General features: G+C 30.2%; 1 protein-coding gene across 1 annotated transcript in view; it reads left to right on the forward strand.

Annotated features, from left to right (window-relative positions):
* Positions 1 to 19,960, forward strand: part of Smp_092020 (putative cement precursor protein 3B variant 2) — a gene marked incomplete at its 3' end in the record, with an annotated part of 82,466 nt that overhangs the window by 27,749 nt on the left and 34,757 nt on the right. The window contains exon 4 of the mRNA XM_018793923.1: positions 7,310 to 7,447. Coding sequence (XP_018648387.1) covers positions 7,310 to 7,447 — 138 coding nt within the window. The remainder of the gene's footprint in view (positions 1 to 7,309; positions 7,448 to 19,960) is intronic.

Below are 19,960 nucleotides of genomic sequence, written 5' to 3' on the forward strand. Positions count from 1 at the left end.
CTGCCCATATAAACAATTCAAATAACATCAACCTTTCTAGCTTACTAGTTTATTTTTATTTTTTATTTTTTTTTAGTGAAAATATTCATTTATGTATATATAGAAATAACACATGGAAATGTAAATAATGGTAGAAGGAAATAAAGAAAATCCGACTTCAATAAGAGATTTATTGAATTTTGTTTTATTTTAAAAGGTTACTGAAATATTCTTTTAACGATTTCAAATGGCTTTTTTGTGGAAATCAAGATAGAAGCTTTTTTTCAAAATAATTCTGCATAGCTATGGTATTTACTGATGGAAACACTCATTTAATAGTGTTTGTTTCTAAGCATTTACAGCAGATACTTTTATTTTCATTTAAATTAACCTGTATCATAGCATTTGAAGATGTCACCTATTGGTCTACTTAAGAAACATATTCAAATACCATATTGTGAAATGTATAAAACGCCATCGGCAAAAAAATGTTTATGGTTCGGAAAATGAATCAAAAATACTTTGATACCCTAGAAGGAATGCATTTTTATAGTACGAATAGTCAATGGTAGGATAGTATAACCTCGTAATCACCGTAAAATAGCATCTGCTTTTAGGTTTCATTGCATTTTATACATAGTCAAAATTTCTAATATGCATTCATTTCGATAGAATTAAGGACTTTCTCAATATTTTTAAACCTTCATGCACAAAAGTCTAACAGTATTCATTAACTAATTCATTTTATTAATTATAGAAGGGGTTTTGTGGAGATTTAGTCCCATAATAGGACGAAACGGCCGTCCAGTGTTTCCAGGTTTTCCATGGTGGTCTAGCTTCAATTGACTCACGCTTTCAACTATAATTCATTTTAGTTATCTTATTTGATAGATATTATAATTTAAAACAGGCTAACTAGCTTCACAAAGCCTTTTTTGGCTAAGAACATCTCGTAGAACTTACTCAATTTTGTATTGCAATCATTTACTCTGAATAAGCAAGCTTTATGACCTTTTTGTTACATCATCACCTTTGTTTATAGTTCACACTTTTATTGAAATTAAGTTTTGACATTTTATACAGTTAAATGTGTACAGTTGAACAGTAAATTCATTGAAAAGAGATTCAGTTGATAAATATAGTATTTTTAACGATCTGTAATATATATTTTAATTATTTGGTTAATCGTTATGTAATAATAACCACTACTATCAGTCTTGACACTGCTATTTAGCAAATAATAACACACATCTGAATGATGTTGATATAATTCATGCATTACAAGTATTAGTGACCATTATATCTTTCTTAAATGCCAGTCATTTAAAGTCTTAGTCTTAAAATGTATTATCTTATGACAAGTAGCTACTTTAAAGTTTGATATGATACAGATTTAAAGCTGATCTGTAGTTATGACCATTTATTAGAACCCTCATGAAAAGATTGAGGTTAGTAAATATGTTGATATATTATCCGTCGGTAAATACCATCATGTGATGTAACAAATTGCCGATTACATTCTCTGGTAATCAGTAATTTCATATATATGCAAAACTGAGGACTATTTAAGCGATTCACACACACACGTGACCCATGTTACAAACACTTGTACATTGTGTACTACGTGTATATGATTTGTCTTTACATTTTGAAGAAAAATTTGGCTCCATCTTTGTAATTTAAATCAGAAATTTTAACAAGGAAATGGTATTTCATATAAATCTTTTATTCAATGTAATTAATTAATGGTTATAGTTTTATGTAGAATTTAATTATCTATAACACGTGCAGTTGGCAAAAATTATGCTTTAATTGGGGAGTCAACGTTTTATGGCCTTTTTTAATCTCTAAATAGTTGTATATTGTACAATTATAATTTATAATTTCATGATCTCAACTATTAAAATTAGTATAATATCCACAAAAACCCCTTCTGATATTAATCAACATACGCTGACTGGTGACTGACTTCAAGATACATGTCCTGGAGTTCTAGTGAGACGCAGTGACCAATGGAGTTCAACCAGGTCTGTTGTGAGATAACAACTCACTGAAGGCGATGGCGGATGTGTTGCTCAATTTCGTGGATTTGTTGGATTTAGACATTAACACTGTTAGATGCCGATCGGTTCAGTGGTCTAGAGATCAGGCGTTCGCTCGCGAAACTGATAGATCCTGAGTTCGAATCTCGCGAGGCGTGATCGTGGATGCGTACTGCTGAAGAGTCCCACGATAGGATGAAACGGCAGTCCAGTGCTTTCAGGTTTTCCATGGTGGTCTAGCTGAGTGAAAATGCAATAATATGTTAATCTGTATATATCTTTTGTGTAATTACAATAAATAATTCAAATGAATAAGTATATTATTGAAGGAAAGATAGTTTTTGCGATATGAAATAGGAATTTGTCTCACTTTATAAAATGATAATATTTAACATTGACTTACATCAGTGTACTGGATGTGAAGTTAAGTTTACTTTTTAGTCAATAATATAAGTAAATTTTATACAACTTAATCCTTTATTAAGTTCAGGCAAAACATAAAAGAAAAATCTTTGCAAAATATAAATAAATTGATAGCATTTTAATGTTTTTCGCCATCTACAAACGATCTAAACCTATAAACAGGAATTTTGTTATTTCATAAATCTTGGTCAGTGATTATGAGTTTGAAGTAAGACAGATAAATATATGAAACAGGAAAAAGCACAAAATAATAACATAACAGTTAAAACATATGCGTGCTAACATTACAGTGAACGAGAACACAAGCGGGGACAATCGAATGCATTTGAACACAAAATTACAGAATATCTTAATAAACTTTGAAAACAATACAAGAAATGCTTCATTTGTAGAATGTCAATCAATCGTCTTATACTTTATTGTCCTTTGTTTCCACACTTATTATTCTTTGTTCTCGTTCTCTTTTCTTTGATCTTCCTAATCTTCTTCCTCCAAGCATCTAACTTTCGATTGATGGTGCATACTACTTATATCTGTCGATATTAGTAGCACACGCCACAACATATTTAAAATGAAGTCACATAAAACAGGGGTAGTTTTCTTAGGAAATGATTAATTGGTGAAATAGAAATCACTTTAAATAAGTTGGCGGTTACATAATCAAGGCACCTAGGTCAAATTAATGAAATATGTGAAATGTTTCAAATGAGGTAAAATAAATAGATTACTTAATTAAAAAACCTTATTTGACTGTACTAATGAGAGACAACATTGTATTTCCGTGTACAAAGGTCAGATACAAAGCGCTTGATGCTAAGAGTCACTACAAATATTAGCATAAGAGCCTTGGCTACTTGTGAAATATTTTAAACATTTTGTTTTAACTTATAAGTAAGTTAAAGTACTAAACAGAAGCATATGAATTGTTTTACTCTAGTATTAGGGTAAATAATAATTGAAACAATACTTTTTATTGAGCGGGGAGGAGAAGTAGTAGATTATATTTTAGTAACTTTCAACCATCTACACGACTAAATATCATTAGAGTTTAGTTTCATTTATCACATGACCAGAATTATAGGTAATATAAAAATTGTCATATTTCAAATGTAACTATGTACAATTTAAGTTGAAACGTGAGCATTTAGCGAAAACAGAAGAAATATATAATCATTGGAATGTGCTTTGAACAGTTCTAAAAGTCAAATCTACCGTTTTATAGCCACTGTTAGTAAAAATGTTATTCGGTACCACAGTATTTTCCATTTTATTTATTCTTTTCCTTTCCTTTATCACCAGATAATTTACTATGAAAAATATAAGTGAAAAAAAGAGATTTAAAACAGCTGAACAGTAGGTGCCCAAAGTATTTTTCTTCCATACCGCATTCACTTTCAATAGTCTTATCTAATCTATGAGACAAAAGCTAACAAAATCCTCCACCCTTACGATATGCATAATCCTTATAAATTGATCACCATTTTTTTTCTATCAAAAGGGTGTGAGATACCTAGATCGGTATTGTAGTAAACTTTTCGCTCAACAAAAAAGAATAATTATTTCACCGAATATATTTGTTTGTTGTTTTATTTATTTATGAAATGGTAGAAAGGCGACATATGAACAACTAATAACAGAAGATAATAACAAATAAATGAACTAAAACACTGTCTACTATAACCTCGTTATCAATGGTGCCCAGAAGTGAGATCATACTTTGACGAATAGAGCCTACAAATATAAAATCTTTTGAAAAGCTTGAGCTTTTTTTTCCATTTATGCGTTATTATTTAGTGCATGAAACCGGTGAGAAATAAGTACGAAACACGTTAAGAGGCTATTTCTCAATAACAAAACATAGTAGTCAGATAAAATATGAGATAAGATTTTACAGCTGGAAGTGGAAAATTATTCTTCACATTCTTAGGCAAATACGGATTTATAAATTCTTAATTATAAGAGAATTTCTAACACGATATACTTAACCCTGAACAGAATAATAAATACAAATTAATGGTACTGTTGAGATTCAACTGTTAATTATAATATGAGTGAGAAATAAAGATTTAAACTAGTAATATATTTATTCCATGATCGATAAATCAAGGGAAGGATTATTATACCTCATTATAGGTGATCACAGTATTTCTACAATTTAAGAGCATATGGAACTCAAAACGACTCTCATCTAACTTCAAAGTGAGAATCTTCAATACGGACGTCAAGACAGTCAGTTCTACTGTGCGGAGCTGAAACGTGGAGAACTACTACCTTCATTGTCAAGAAGGTAAAAGTATTTATAAAGAGTTGTTTACGCAAAATGCTCAACATTCACTGGCCTGATACTATCAGTAACAGCGTTCTATCGGAGAAGACAATTCAGCTTTCAGCTGAAGAGGAAATTAGGAAAAAACGTTGTAAGTGGGTCGGGCATACAATGAGGAAATTACCAATATGCATCACGAGGCAATCCCTAACTTGCAATCCAGAAGGGAAACGGAGAAGTGGAAGGCGAAAGAACACATTACTTCGGGAAATAGAATCAGATATGAAAGAGATGAATAACAACTGGAAAGGATTGCCCAGGACAGGTTTGGATGGAGAATGCTGGTGGGTGGCCTGTGCTCCTCCACGGGGGTTACAGGCGTAAGTAATTAAGTATTAGGTGATCAGATCACAGAACATCTACAACACTGTAGGAAGTAAAATGCAGTAAGATTTGTAAATAACTGACTCCATGATATTTTGGTCTAAATATACGAGACAAAATTATTCTTTTATGGGATTACCATTTAACCAGTTTATAAACAACATAAAAATGTTTTTTAAACAATCGATTTACACAGAAATATTGAAGATAAAGTAAAATACTAAATAAAAAAGGTATCTACTATACAGTCGATAAATACATTCTAAATAACATATATGAAGTTAATCGAATTATCAAGGTCATTAGATTATAAGCTAGAGTAATAGATTTGATAGTCTTACGACACATAATTGTTAACCAGTTTTTCCTGATACTGTGTTGAAATGAATACAACTTATTGAACGTATCTACTGGTTACTTGGAGTTTATTGGTTATATTTACATAATATGAAACGATTTCATCAGAAAGCAGCATATGTATTTTTGCAACAAGATATTGTTGTATATCTGCATGCAATATTAGAGAAAATATGTTTATTGTAAACGAAATAATGTTTTCTTTTATGGGACTGTCTCAGGGGAGAAATAAACCGATTAGGAAAATAGTAAAAATCCACCTATGAAAACTTTCATAGAAATACCTACTTGAAACGAAATTTTTATTGATCAAAAATGTGTTCTCAATTTCAAGTGTTTACAAAATACAACTTTCTCATAAATTATATATCACTGTCTAGTTAATAAAATCTACTTATTCCATATTTGATAATGTATAGTCTTTTACTGAAGGCAGGTATCTTACAGTTGTTTACTAATTTATTAGGAATAACCATATAAGTATACGATGTATCTGTATGTTTATTGTACTACTTTTTCGAGACCAAACACGTGGATATCTCCATGTAATTTAAACTATAGAACCAATCATACCGATTCTAAAAGCTATCATTCCATTTTAGTGGCCGATGGTTAGTTTTATAATGCACATTAAAGGTAGTTAACTATGACGCAAATTATTTTGTACCTGAAACTGTAGAGATTAGATTGAAATATTGTGTGGATAACATTTGATTCTACTACGTTTATTAATTCTAGTGTATGTCGCATTTGTTATTTTGTTCCTAGTCATTGTATATAATTGAAGATTTATGTTATGACATTGAAATTTTCATACTGGAAATCATGAGTCAATTGAAGCTAGACCACCATGGAAAACCTGGAAGTACTGGACAGCCGTTTCGTCCTATTTTATCGCTCCTCAGCAGTGCGCATCCACGACCTCGCCTCGTGAGGTTCGAACCCAGGACCTACCGGTCTCGTACCAGAACGCTGAACCACTAGACCACTGAGCCAGCATACGATGACGGATCGTGGATGCGTACTGCTGAGAAGTCCTACAATAGGACGAAAAGGCCGTCTAGTGCTTCCAGGTTTTCCGTGATGGTCTAGCTTCAATTGACTAATGATTTCAACTATGAAAATACTGGAATCTCCACTAAACCCCTTCCGACATTAAAATTTATTTTGTACAAGAGACTGTAATAATTCTATAACATTGAACTATTAAATACAGAGCAATAATGTCTAGTCAGTACAAAATGATAATAAGTTAACATCTTCAATTATGTAGTTTTATGTTTTGAAGGTAAGTGAGTGAAATTACATAAATCAAAAATCTCGAGAATTCGTTATCAGAAAAACCGATTTATCTTTCAAATCTTTTTTTCTATCAAAAGTAGATTAATTCAAAAGATGAATTCTTAAATTGCATTTAATTCCTTCTATATGTGATTTTAGGTTAATTAGTCGATTCAAGGCTTCAGTTTTTATCTTTATTTTTAAAGTAACGTTGAACATAATCTTTCGACGGCTTAGTCAATTTAATTTAGACGTTGTTATAACAAATAAAATTGGTAGAATATCAATAGAAACTTTTGCATCGACATATTTAGAGGTAAAATGATCCTACACATTTCAGCCTCGTTCATATTCATGATACATTTACTAAAACTTGTTATTTTAATGAAGTTATTCTTTTATTTACAGTGAATTACTTTGAGAGTTTGTTAGCATAGCACAAACAACCTCGAGTTGTTTAGTGCTAATATACATACAACTATTACTCTTTACCTGTCTTCCAGTGATTTGTTACATTTGAATTAGTTTCATGTATACTTTGAATAACTTCATTGTGATATTTATATTGTTATTACAGGTGAAGTTGATCCAGTCTATCATTTGCTAAGATGTGCAGCGAGTAAAAGTCAAACTACAGCTGTAGCTACAACTGGTATAATGAATTCTAGAATTAATACTAAAACAAAATCCTCTGCACCTGATACATCTATAACAAGTAAGTTGATTGTCATAACTGACAATTATTTAAATGGTTTAAAGACTGTGTTATTTTTCTTTTTATATATTGGTAAGTACGTGTTTCAGAATGTGTTTATAATATAAAGCCTAGTTTCTAATAGTGCTGTTTTGATTTGAAACTACACAAATTATTATGCATATGATCCTTCATATAATCTTTACTGATCAGGAGAAACCTTATGTATTACAGAAATCTTCGAGAAATAAGATGGTTTTTATGTTGGAGTTATTTTATTTTGAAAATGTAGTGAAAAAAAGGTTAAAAATGTTTTTCCCATATTCTGAATGTCAACAAAGAGTTTTTATCTATAGCAGACTATTGTGAAGCTGTCGTAAATCTCAAAAGATATTGTATTGCTATTGAATTCGGATTTGCAGCTGTTATACATTAATCAGACAAAAAAATCAGTGTCAGAAAAAGATTAATTCCCTGGTTTTCAGTATTCGGAAATGTAGGTTCTTTAAATGCTTATTTATTCATTTGTCTTGGATATTTATTTTTGATGTTCACTTGAGCTATGGTCTTACCAAATTGATATTTGTAAGCATATAAAACGCATTTGGGGAAAGGGAAAAATCCGCGTTTAGAGTCCTTTTTCTCAGAAGATTGTTAGTTGAATATTCTCTGCATATATTTATGAATTTCAGACTAACCAGGCTCTTAACTATTTGAGAAAGTAAATTAATAACTAGCTATAAGTAAGAGTAATTTAGTATCATTTGTAATCGTTTGAAAAGGTACTAGGTCTGAATCACAGGAAGAACATTAACTCATGGATACAGGTACATCTAGTTGAGTGCTAAACAGTAATAAACGAACATTCTGGATTTCACTACTAGTTAAGTTTCATTTATTCCATATAAAAGGGATACTTAGCTAATTAGAAAACTATAAATATGCCAGGAACACAAATATTGTAACCGTGTTAAAATGAATCTAAGAATTTGTTTTCACTATTACATTACATACAATCCCTACTACACAGTATCTACATTATAAACAAGTGTTTTAAAATTAACAGTATTGATACGACAAAAGGCCATACATAATCTGATTTATCAATTTGTTGCTCATGGAATTCGTTCTCCTTTGTAAACTTTATGTAAACTGAGTGATGAGTTGGATTTTATTAGTTCGTTTTAAAAGATCTATTTCCGTTGAGTAATAGCTTAAGGAGTCATTTAAAATCATATAAATATGTGTTACATGATCTAATCTATACCATGCAGTAAATGGGTTAGTTATTCATTAGTTCGTAAAAGAACCTAATTGTTTGTTTTTCAATGTTGTCTGCAACTAATTAAGATATAATACATACCATTACTACCGATAACAATGAGAAAGAAATATAAATTCAGAAATAAAATATAGTGCATATTATTCACAAAATGTGTTAAACAAATTTATTTTATGAGTAAAGTAGACAAGTGACATTTATGTAGTCAATACAGTTAGAATATAGATGAATGACTAAAGAAACAGTATTAGTCGACGTATTTATTTCTATTTGACCGTAATCATTTCATGGAAATAATAAAAACTCTTTATTAGAAGCCTTTAAATATTTACGTAACCTCCCCATCAAGTTCATTCATGACATCTATATATTTTAGTCCCCTAAAAACTGGAAGAATTTGTTAGTGAAGAAATAGGCTTGTATTTGAAACACTTGATTTACAATAAATATGTTGCAGAATCAAACTAAACTAAATCTACTTCTGTTTGGTTAGTAAGGTCTTAGAATCGTGCCATCGTTTGTGTTAATCACCAACAAAATTTTATCTGTCTTGTTAGACTATATAAAATGTTTGCCTGTGATATAAATGTATCATTGTCTTTTGTTGTTTTCTTTTCAAAATCTGTGCTGGAATTATTGTGATTTCATTTTTTTCTCTGTTGTTATTGTTGTTGTAACTGTTTTTTCATATGCAACATTTTATTTGTGTCCATTTGTTGTGTCATATCATTTTTCTTATCAATCCAGAATCAGAATTAACAAAGAAGTCTACAAATCGTTTAGATCGGAGTACATCATTGAAAAATAATACAAATCCATTTTATTGATTGGAGATTATCCTGTATGAATTCGCCAACACTATGTACTACTCCTTTTATACCTTACGCCTTTCACCATAACTTATCTTTATTTGTTTCTGCATCATTCAGTTATTCATTAATTCATCCACTATAGATATGCATGTACATGACAGCTCTCTCTCTCTTTCTCTATACATATATACATACTAATGCACGATTATATGATTTCTTCTTTTTTTTTTCTACAAATGTTCGTCATCGTAACAAATTTTCAGTGATATATGAACAATTTAAGTCATGTTGTATATTCTTGTTATTATAATTATTCATGACAGTTGAACATATTTCAGTTGTCCTTTGTTTGTTTGTATTCTGTGACATATCTGTTGTTTCTTTAATGTTGTTACTGTTATATTAATCATAGTAATCAGATCATACATCGTTACAACCTGATTATTCAAACAAACAAAAAAACATGTTCAATAATTTGTTGTTGTCCGTTATTACATTTTTTTCTCTCATTTTATATATGTGTAACTTCTAAACGTATAATTACATTTATTAGTAGTATTATTACAATGTAATAGTAGTATTAGCAGTAGTATAATGAATACTACAAAAAGGTAACAGAATATTTATTTTTCATATCAATATTACTATTTAGTACAATCATAATTATAATTTATGAATTGTTCATAATATCTTATAATTCATTGAATTGCGTTTATTATAATGAATGGTTCATTAATTATAGATAATAGGTAATAAAGTAAAATTAATTTATAAAAGAAAAAGAAAAAAGAAAGAGAAAAACAAAAGAAAAACAGTTTTCCCTTTATTTAAATAGCCCTAAAATAATTTTTTTTAAATTTCGAACGATCAATAAAGCAATAAATTTTCATTTTATTTATTTCTTATAATGGGTTACATAATTATCCGAAGTTCCTTTAAAATATATATATATATATGATAAGAATACTTGTAATTTATGTCACCTAAAGCTACTTGGGATTTATTGTACCCCTCAAAGTCATATATTAAAATAATAGGTTATTTAAGATGTATAATATACATAAATGAAGTGTTAGGTCTAATAGTTGAATACTTTCATAGGGAATTCAAGAAATTCAAACCTTAATGTATTCAATATTGACAGTGTACTTTTACGTAGATTTGAAGTTCTTACAACTAAGATAAGAATATTAAATCTTATAGTTGTAATTTAATTTCCAAAAATGGTTAAGATTTGTTATAATTGTATTTTGCTAATAAACGATCCAGCTACTCCTATTGCTTAGTATTCTTATACGATGACAGTCGACAAGACCCCAAAATCAGAACACGTTGAACAGGAACGAAATTGTATTCAAAATAACAAGGGTAGGTGGAGAGCAATCAATCGTTCGAAAAACGTTCATATATTTATAGTATATGCATAAGAAGCTTCTAGATGCTTCTCCAATAATCTGCCAGAGCTGATTAATTTAGAATTAGACAGTCAGTGTGCACCGTCACGATCATGCACATAACGTGCATTAATCTGGTTTGTTTCCCGCTAACAAGATTAATTAAGTTGGACTTTTATTTTACAGGCTGATACTATTTGTACATTTAAATCTAGCATTACAGTTTACAGTACCAATATTTCTATCTGATGCATAAATTTGAAGACTTGCGTCAAAAATATTGTAGTTCAATATGAATTTTGTTAACTTCTTAAACATTCAAAATGTCTGATCATCGTGCAATATTTTACCTTGTCAAAGTATTTTAGAAGATTTAATCCCTTTGAAATTATTGTTAGAAGATATATTTGTTGCATGTATCTCTCAACTGATGTCATACATTAAAATATTCTAGTCAGTAAATCTGTTGGAAATCTTTTCTATTGAATCGATTGACTGATATAAAACATCAGTTAGTGAGTCATTAATATGTGAAACTAAAATGTAAGTAGATGAAATATACTCATTTAGACATAAAATAAGAAAGATTGGTTCAGAGAACAGTTGTCTGTTCAATTTGCCTGTTCATGTGGAGCCAGGTACATAGGTTGCCTAATGAGTTGTTTATCTAAAAATATCCAACAAATACTCGGCTAGGATAAAAAGAGGCTAAACCGGTTCAGTGAAAAGCTCTATAATCGAACACCTTGTGAACATAGGTCCCTCTATTAAAGCGGACTCGGCGTTCAAAGTCATTTATAAGATAAGTAGAAGGCTATCAAAGGCAGTTAGATTGCATCTTTTTAATGTAGCCGAAGCAATCACTATACATATGGAAAAACCAGAATTGTGTATCTAAAAGAAATTGGTACAACCTCTTCTACCATTGTCTAAATGTCTCATTATTTTCTTTCTTCTCCATACCTTTCAACCTACTCAGCCATCTGCTTCTCCTTTTATCTTCTCCATAGACCTTTTAAACCTAACTGATTTATTTATATTTCTATGATCCTCCTTATTACATCTCATCTCAATTTCAACATTTTATCTTACCATGCTCAGCCATCCTTTCCCAATTATAGTTTACCCATTTATCTTTATGAATAATACTCAAGCCATTAACGATAAAATTGTTATTAGTTTCTCTGATAAAACTAATAACGTCTCTATGCCCTTGTTTATTCTATCTTATTGTTAACATGTCTAATAGAATTTTATTATCACTAATACTGTAATTGTTGTCATCCTAAAATGATCAGTGTATATGTTTGCGGTTATACAGCTTTGAAAATGAATCCGCCGGAAAGAGGACCTTTCGCTGAACAAATCTTTCTTATTTCATTAGCCGAAATTTGTTTTGGTATTGCAGTTTTCAAAATTATTAAAACACTGATAACTATAATATTGCATCAGTTATTTCTATTATAATTAGCATATATATAAATATTTTCAATTCCAAATATATATACTTGAAGTGAATCAGTATACTGACTTAAAATGACAACAGCTAGTTAACAATTATTAGTTTAGCATGGACAGTTAAGCGATCATCCGAATAACCAAAAGGGGATTTGTAGGAATGTGTGTTCATTTTGAATAAGAAAACACAGACTAGTTTTCAGATTGAATTTTGTTTTCAAAGTTATGTCTTAAGTATATTGTGATGATTTAACACTAAGGTCATGAAAATTGATAGTTTTTAAGAAAAATTAGCATTAATGCTTTGAAGTTAACTAGACTGAACTCCACCTTGATTGAAATGTTAAAAGAGAGTTGGAGTAAAAAGTTATTTTATACAATAATGAGCATTGTAATCTGATAAAAAGTGACTTATTTGAATTTATCCGTACAGCAAATCTAAACAACTTTCAATCACTCACTTCTCTTGGTCAAAGATTACTAAGCTTAGTAAGGTATTAGGATTTGGACTGGAAATGTTATGGCCAATCATCTCCAGCGGTATTTTATCTACTACTCGGAGTAATTTTAATATTTAAAACAACATAGATTTGTAACTTTACTGGGATTACTATTCAGCTAAGCAGTACAGTGTTCATAAGATCAAAATATTATAGTCGGTAATATAATTTGATCAACATAACCATTATCATTGATAATAATCGGAATATCAAAGAAAATATTACCGTCTACTGTCAAAAACTGATCTAACTTATCTTCTCACTTGAAGAATATCAAACATATAAGTGTGGTTACAACTCAATATTACTAATTATAAGAAAATAAGAACATTATTTTTACAACGTCGACCACTAAATGTAATATAATGCATTTATGTGATAAGTCTGTTATTTGAAAGCCTAATCCGATTTCCTACCCACTTCTTATAACTTCAGATCAAATCAACACAGCAACGTATATACAAGAGAAAAGGTGCGAAGTGCAAAACTGAAGACTAGTGATAAGGGCTTATACAACTCCCAAAATAAATCAAAAACCTTTATGAATACACCACTTTTCATATGATATATTTACAGTTGAACTAGCAGTTAGATTTGTCTAAACTGAAGTGAGTTGTATGTAACAATAATGATTCAATAGCTAACTGTATGAACACGTATTAACTGTATTATACAATCGAGCGTCTATAATCCTTTTTAAGATGTGTACACAAGTCAAGTACAATTGCAAAAAACAAATTTCAGATAACATTCCCAACCCAAATCGATTAGGCTGTTGTTAACCATATCATTATTCACTACGATAACAACAAATTATTCCGATAAGACTGGGTACTAAATAAATAAAACTTTGCAATTTTCAATGTATTCAATGATTTATTTAATTTCTTCAAATATTAACAACATGGTTAGTGGCTAGCAGTGGAATTCAGGACGTGCGTTTCATGATTCACCATCAGGAATAAATCAGCTGTAATAAGACCTTTCTGAGATGATATGACAGTGTTTAATCATTTTTATGCAAACTAGTATTCAGAAAATTTTGGAAAATATTCGAAAAGAATAAATTTTCTTGATATTTCAAATAAATTCTATTATACATTTCGCAATAATAAGTAAAAACTGTTATTTGACTTGATTTCTCTGAGATATATGAATATCGTAAATATTTATTAGAGTTGTATATAGAGAGAAATACGTGCGATTGACTAGATAAATCTCCTACATTTCAAAAGTAATTATATTATTAAATAGTTATATTCTAATGTATTAGCTTATTTTATCAATGTAATTGTAAGACCGGGATGTATTCAACAATAAATGGATAGTTCGCAATAAACATTTGGAATAATATGATCATTTATTTATTTTTGTATTTGAAAAATAAGAGGCAAATTCTGTAAAGAATGATTAAGTATAAAAATTAGATTTTTTTACTGGGAGAAATAGAATACAGTAAGTTGTCACACAAACTCTGTTTAAAAAATCGGATAACAATTACTGTTACAACCTCGATTCTTCTGCCCACTAATAAATGGAAGAAAATTTGTCTCGATCTAGTTTAGGGCCTTGTGACGACAAAGTATCTAGTTCAGCCTTGAGGCTAGTAATGCTTGAGTACGATCTGTAACTAAACGGCTGTGGAGTCAGGTAGACAAAAACTATTCCATCACCTGATTGGTTGACAATCAATGAACAAGAAAGGTTTACATTAACAAAAAAGGTATATTAAACAAATGAGTTCTGAATATTCCAGAGCTTTTTTCTTCAAGGAACCATGGAATTCAGCACTAACAGCCTAGTTTCAATATACTTAGTTACGCATTATTGTCATTATTGTAATAGGCACTTTTGATAACAGTGATCCGCCTCCATCACAAAATCTTCTTTATCTATCGAAATCGAATGTTTAGTAATGAAACAAAGTAATTGAGTTTCAATTGAATATATTAGTACTGGATTTATATAAAAGCGAATTTAACCAAATCAATATCTAAGCTGATTAAAGTGCCATAAGAAAATTACCTTGCATATATATTTATATATCATTTAGGTAGCTAAAGTATATACTGAAATTGGGAGAGTGATCAATGCTTTTTAGTTATCTTTTATTGCAAACAAGTATATTGTTACATTTAGGAATATGGAGGAAACTAATCGATAATTAATTTTTGTCCATTAGAAATAAATTACTTAGTTGAACATGGCCAACCTGTAGGAAGAAAAACCATTAACTGAATTATTTATTTAGAATGTTTATTCGATACATTTTCTAATAAAAAGTTTTAGCGGGCATGTAAACATGATGTATCTTACATGGTCATACATGTCATAGCCTACTCAAAAAATAACAAGCATTATGAAACATGATTGAAAATCAATTAAACTACATTCTTTTTTGCAATGAATCTTTCATTAACAATCTTTGAATAAATTGAGAAAAATTCTATGTTTCCCATCTGTAAATGAAATGAACACTATGAAACCCATTAAGGTCGAATATCAGTTTTGTCTTGGCAAGCTAATGAACTTGGACAAGTGATAACTTTGGAAGAATAAGATGCTACTCATGTGTTAAATTTTGGCTGGTATGTGTTCAGAGAATGATCTACAGTTTTTAGTCAAAGTAAGTTTAGAAAACCTTTGGGAGCAACTTTTTATTGTTGTTCATGGTATCACAGTTTACTTAGATAAACTGTTTTAAATTCTTTAGAAATGTAGAAAATACTCATTACACGTTTTACACTAAATGGTAACAATGACAAAACAAACAAGCTTTACCATACGGAAGAGATCGTTTGCAACAACATGTAGTATCAGTTTTAATTGAAATCACCTTAGGATAGATAAATGCTAAAACATTAGTAGCTGCTTCATTGTAACTTAACATAAAAAACCACTGAGGTTACCACAAATTTCATAAGTCTAAGTGAAATATGTAACAGAAAAGTTTAACTTATTACGTTGAACATGAAGAAGTACTTCAAAAGAACCAAACAGATTCATATGTATACTGATTAAAACTGTCACAAATAGTAGTTTTTCCAAGTAAATTTAAATGAAAGTATCACTCGAAATCTGTAGTTGACGTTTAGCTCATCCTATCATTTTCATCAAAGTTATATGTAAAATATTTTCTAATAACCTGCAATTAAAATAAATGGGAGTAAGTGTGGAATGCAATAGCTTTGTAACTGGCCAGATGTGATAGGTTTTTCTTGAGATAATCTTTTTGGGGTAAAACTTGAGCAGTGATCTGACTTTATGTGCTGTAAACCCCGATTATTCATTCATTATCTCCTCTAACACATTAACACTATCGTTCGCTATCATCTTATTCAATGACTATTCTGCCTAAGTTGCAAACTTTGGCATAAAATTCGAATTATAAACATTTATTTCCAAGTATTGTTTCCACAAACTCTGATGTAAAATATGACCTATATAAATTTGTAATGCCTATAATCCTGGATTATAAATGAAACTAGTTGAAACGTGATATTAAGCTTTATGTTGAGTGAAATAATGCTTAGGATTATTTCAATCAGTTTTCTTCATCTTTTGGTTTATTTCATAGGTAATCACAATGAAAAATAGAAGAAAATCACAGATAGTTAAAATGAAGCATGAAAATATTCTGATATTATACATTGAAAAAAGTATCAGATTGTTAATGAGTGACGTGCTCTTTTCAAATATCATCTTCATATCGTAATTACTAGGTATAAAGACATCGATTTCATTAAAGCTGTTTCATAAGTAAACTGTATCATGATAGATTAAAACACAGTTTAGTTTATATAGCTTTTAGAATAAAATCTTACAAACAGTGCCAATATCACTTGCCTATTCATTAGTTTCCATGACATTATACTAACTTCAAAGCATTACTTAATTGAAGAAAAGCATTCTGTCAACAAAATACCTGGGTTTTTTTGCTTAACTTTAAACATTCAGTATTAAATGAACCATCTGAGTACATACATTGAATATTAGACGATAAATGTTTGTTAAAGGGCATAATAATCTTAGATTACGAAAGAAGATATCTACTAAAAGATAGTAATAACGCATATAATGAATTCCAAATCATTGGATCTCACATTTGAAACACATGATGTATTATAGATTTGAATGTTTATCATATAAATGAATTCAGTAAACTAGATGCACACAATTTTACCATTTGTCACAGAATATGATAATGAATTATCATACTTTTATATCAATTTAACTATTAATGATTATGTAATTCTAATTAGTGTGACACTTAATCCTCAATTATATATATATATATATGCAATGCATTTATTTGGTATTTAATGGTAATATGGTTAGCGTAATGCTAGACACAATTATATTTATCTGATCATTGTAATCGGAAGTGTTGATTAGGGCTTGATGTTGACATTTCTTCAAAAATAACTTGTATCTAAGATACCATAAATCAGTTTGTATATGAGATCAATACTTTTGGAGGTGGATTGTTATGATTCAAGTCAAACAAAAAGTAATAACTCCACTCAAGTAAATGCAATATGAAGCATTTATCACTTTTTTTTATCACAAGTTTTACAATATCTCTAACATAATTTATATCATATGTTATATATATAAATATTGGACATTTGTTACGTCACATGTTAAGCGTGCTCTTAAGTTATCAATATGGTTTATAGATTCCAATATTGACTGAGGTGCTATAAACATACTCTCTTTTCTGTTACTATTACGTAATTTATTGTACATTCACACAAGAGTACTCGATATTTAAGGAAGTTATCCCATAACATTACGAAGATAATCACCACTTTTCTAGTCAGCTCTGAAATTAATTTAAAGAAAAATCGATTCTTTGAAACTAAGTTATCATGTTCCGTCCATTTTTAAAAATATTTATCCAATTGTGGAAAGAGCGATTAGTCGGAAACTAAAAAAGAAAACGAGGAAAGTAGCAATGCATTCAATACATATTGACAAATAGTATTTTAAAAATAGCAATTTACAGTTTTATTGTTTGTTTTTTTGTTTCCAAAAGCCATGGTTCTGATGATTACAAGTTTTAACTATTCTAAATCAATCATACCATCAGTCACTGTATCGCGTTTGATTGATGTTTGTTATTTTGAGGGTAACATCGGACAAGCTAACTTTGTTTTGTATCACTTTTTTGAAATAATCAGTGAATTTTGTAACCAGTGATAGATAGTGGCTAGCAGTGGAATCCAGGACGCGCGTTTCATCCCATTTGGGGCTCGTCAGCTGGATGTACCTGTATCTCAGAGTTGATGTTTACTCTGGAACTCGAACACAGTACCATTCGCTTCAAACACCATCGCGTTATCCACTCAGCTACTGAGTCCTGGATTCCACCGCTGGCCACTATCCATCTTTGCTTACAATGCTTGTGAATTAAGGCAATATCGAGGTAATACGCAGAATATGCACATATGCCAATTAGAGACTGACCAGTTGCAGTCCTAACACATCGATGGGAAGATTCAAACAAACAATACTAAACGAATCAGTGAATTTTATTTAGTATCTCTGTAAGTCATATAGGAGACTGATTGAAAACATTTTGTCTATTATGTATAATACACGTATTTCACATTATTAGGTAAACTATAATACTAAAATATATTGTAAGTAATTTTTACACACTGATCTTCGAAAAACGTACAATGACTAATCAGGTTATAGATAATTCTATTAGCTAAACTAAGGAAAATATCAATCTGTAAGGAAGTATTCACATAGCTGTTCATTATTCTCATGAACAATGATAAACATGTAGGAAAAACGATCTAAAGAGAAAAATGTTTTTGTTTTGCAGTATGTACATTGAAAAAGTTGATTATTATGGAAAACAAAGTTAACATTTGTTTATATGAGAATTACGTGTTATTATGAAAAATGAATATTGTTTTTATTGTAATTGAATTACACATATATGACTCATTGTGTTATTGCATTCGACACGCTTTAGTTAAGTAATTTTATATGTTTATTAAAGTAATTGAACCGATGGTTTAATGCTTACTTATTATTAGGATAGCGGTTTGTGGAGGTCGTAGTAACTTTTAATAGTTAAAATTCATGAGTCAATTTAAGCTAGACCACCACAGAAAATCTGAAAGCACTGAACGACCGACTGGTATGGGACTACTCAGCAGTGCAAATACACAATTCCACCTACGAGACTCGAAACCGGCACCTTCGGTCTCGTGCGCGAACGCTTAACCTCTAGACCATTGAACCAGAATTCAACGGTGTTATTGTCTAATTTCAATCGATCCATGATCTTGGGCGACCCCTCATTCATCGTCTGAGGTAGATACCTGTCTCAAACCGACCAGTGGTCAATGGAGTTAATTCTGTGTCGAGTGTGAGACAGTGATCCATCGAAGACAATTCATAAAGGGTTGCACAATATCATGGATCAATTGAAGTTAGACATTAAAACCGTTGAATACCGGTTCGATGGTCTAGAGATTAAGCGTTCGCGCACGAGACCGAAGGCCCTAGTTTCGAGTCTCGCATGTGGGATCGTAGGCGTGGACTGCTGAGGAGTCTCAGGCTAGAACGAAACGGTCATCTAGGTATTCTATGGGGCAATATAAGAGTGAAAAAATATAAATATTTTACTCCAATTTCGGTAGTGAAGATTCAGATTATGCTGAAATTGTGCCATTTAATCTAGGTATTTTAAAATGAAGTCAAGTGTTCTTAGTGTTATCATTAAATTCTGTCAAAAATGTATACAAAATACATTGTAAACTTTCATTTGTACAGTTTATGAAAGAATTACAAGAACCTTATTAACCTAAATTAAAGGCTTACAATAGAAAAATGATATGTATGTCAAATAAGTCTCCTTAAAAACTAATCGGAACAATGTTTTAAGTTGAGATTTAAAAGAATTGTGGTAGCTGATGTCTCATAACTGTGGTATTTCAGTAGAGAAAGTCAGTCGCTGATTCGCATATGAAAACAATCAGTTAACTTTCATTGTTCTGTCCAAAATTAAACGTTTTTTCATCCTGATGATACTTTTGAACATGAAGGAGAGGCAGTTCAACCTGATA

Source organism: Schistosoma mansoni, chromosome 1 (genome assembly GCF_000237925.1).
Source record: "Schistosoma mansoni strain Puerto Rico chromosome 1, complete genome".
NCBI lineage: Eukaryota > Metazoa > Platyhelminthes > Trematoda > Strigeidida > Schistosomatidae > Schistosoma > Schistosoma mansoni.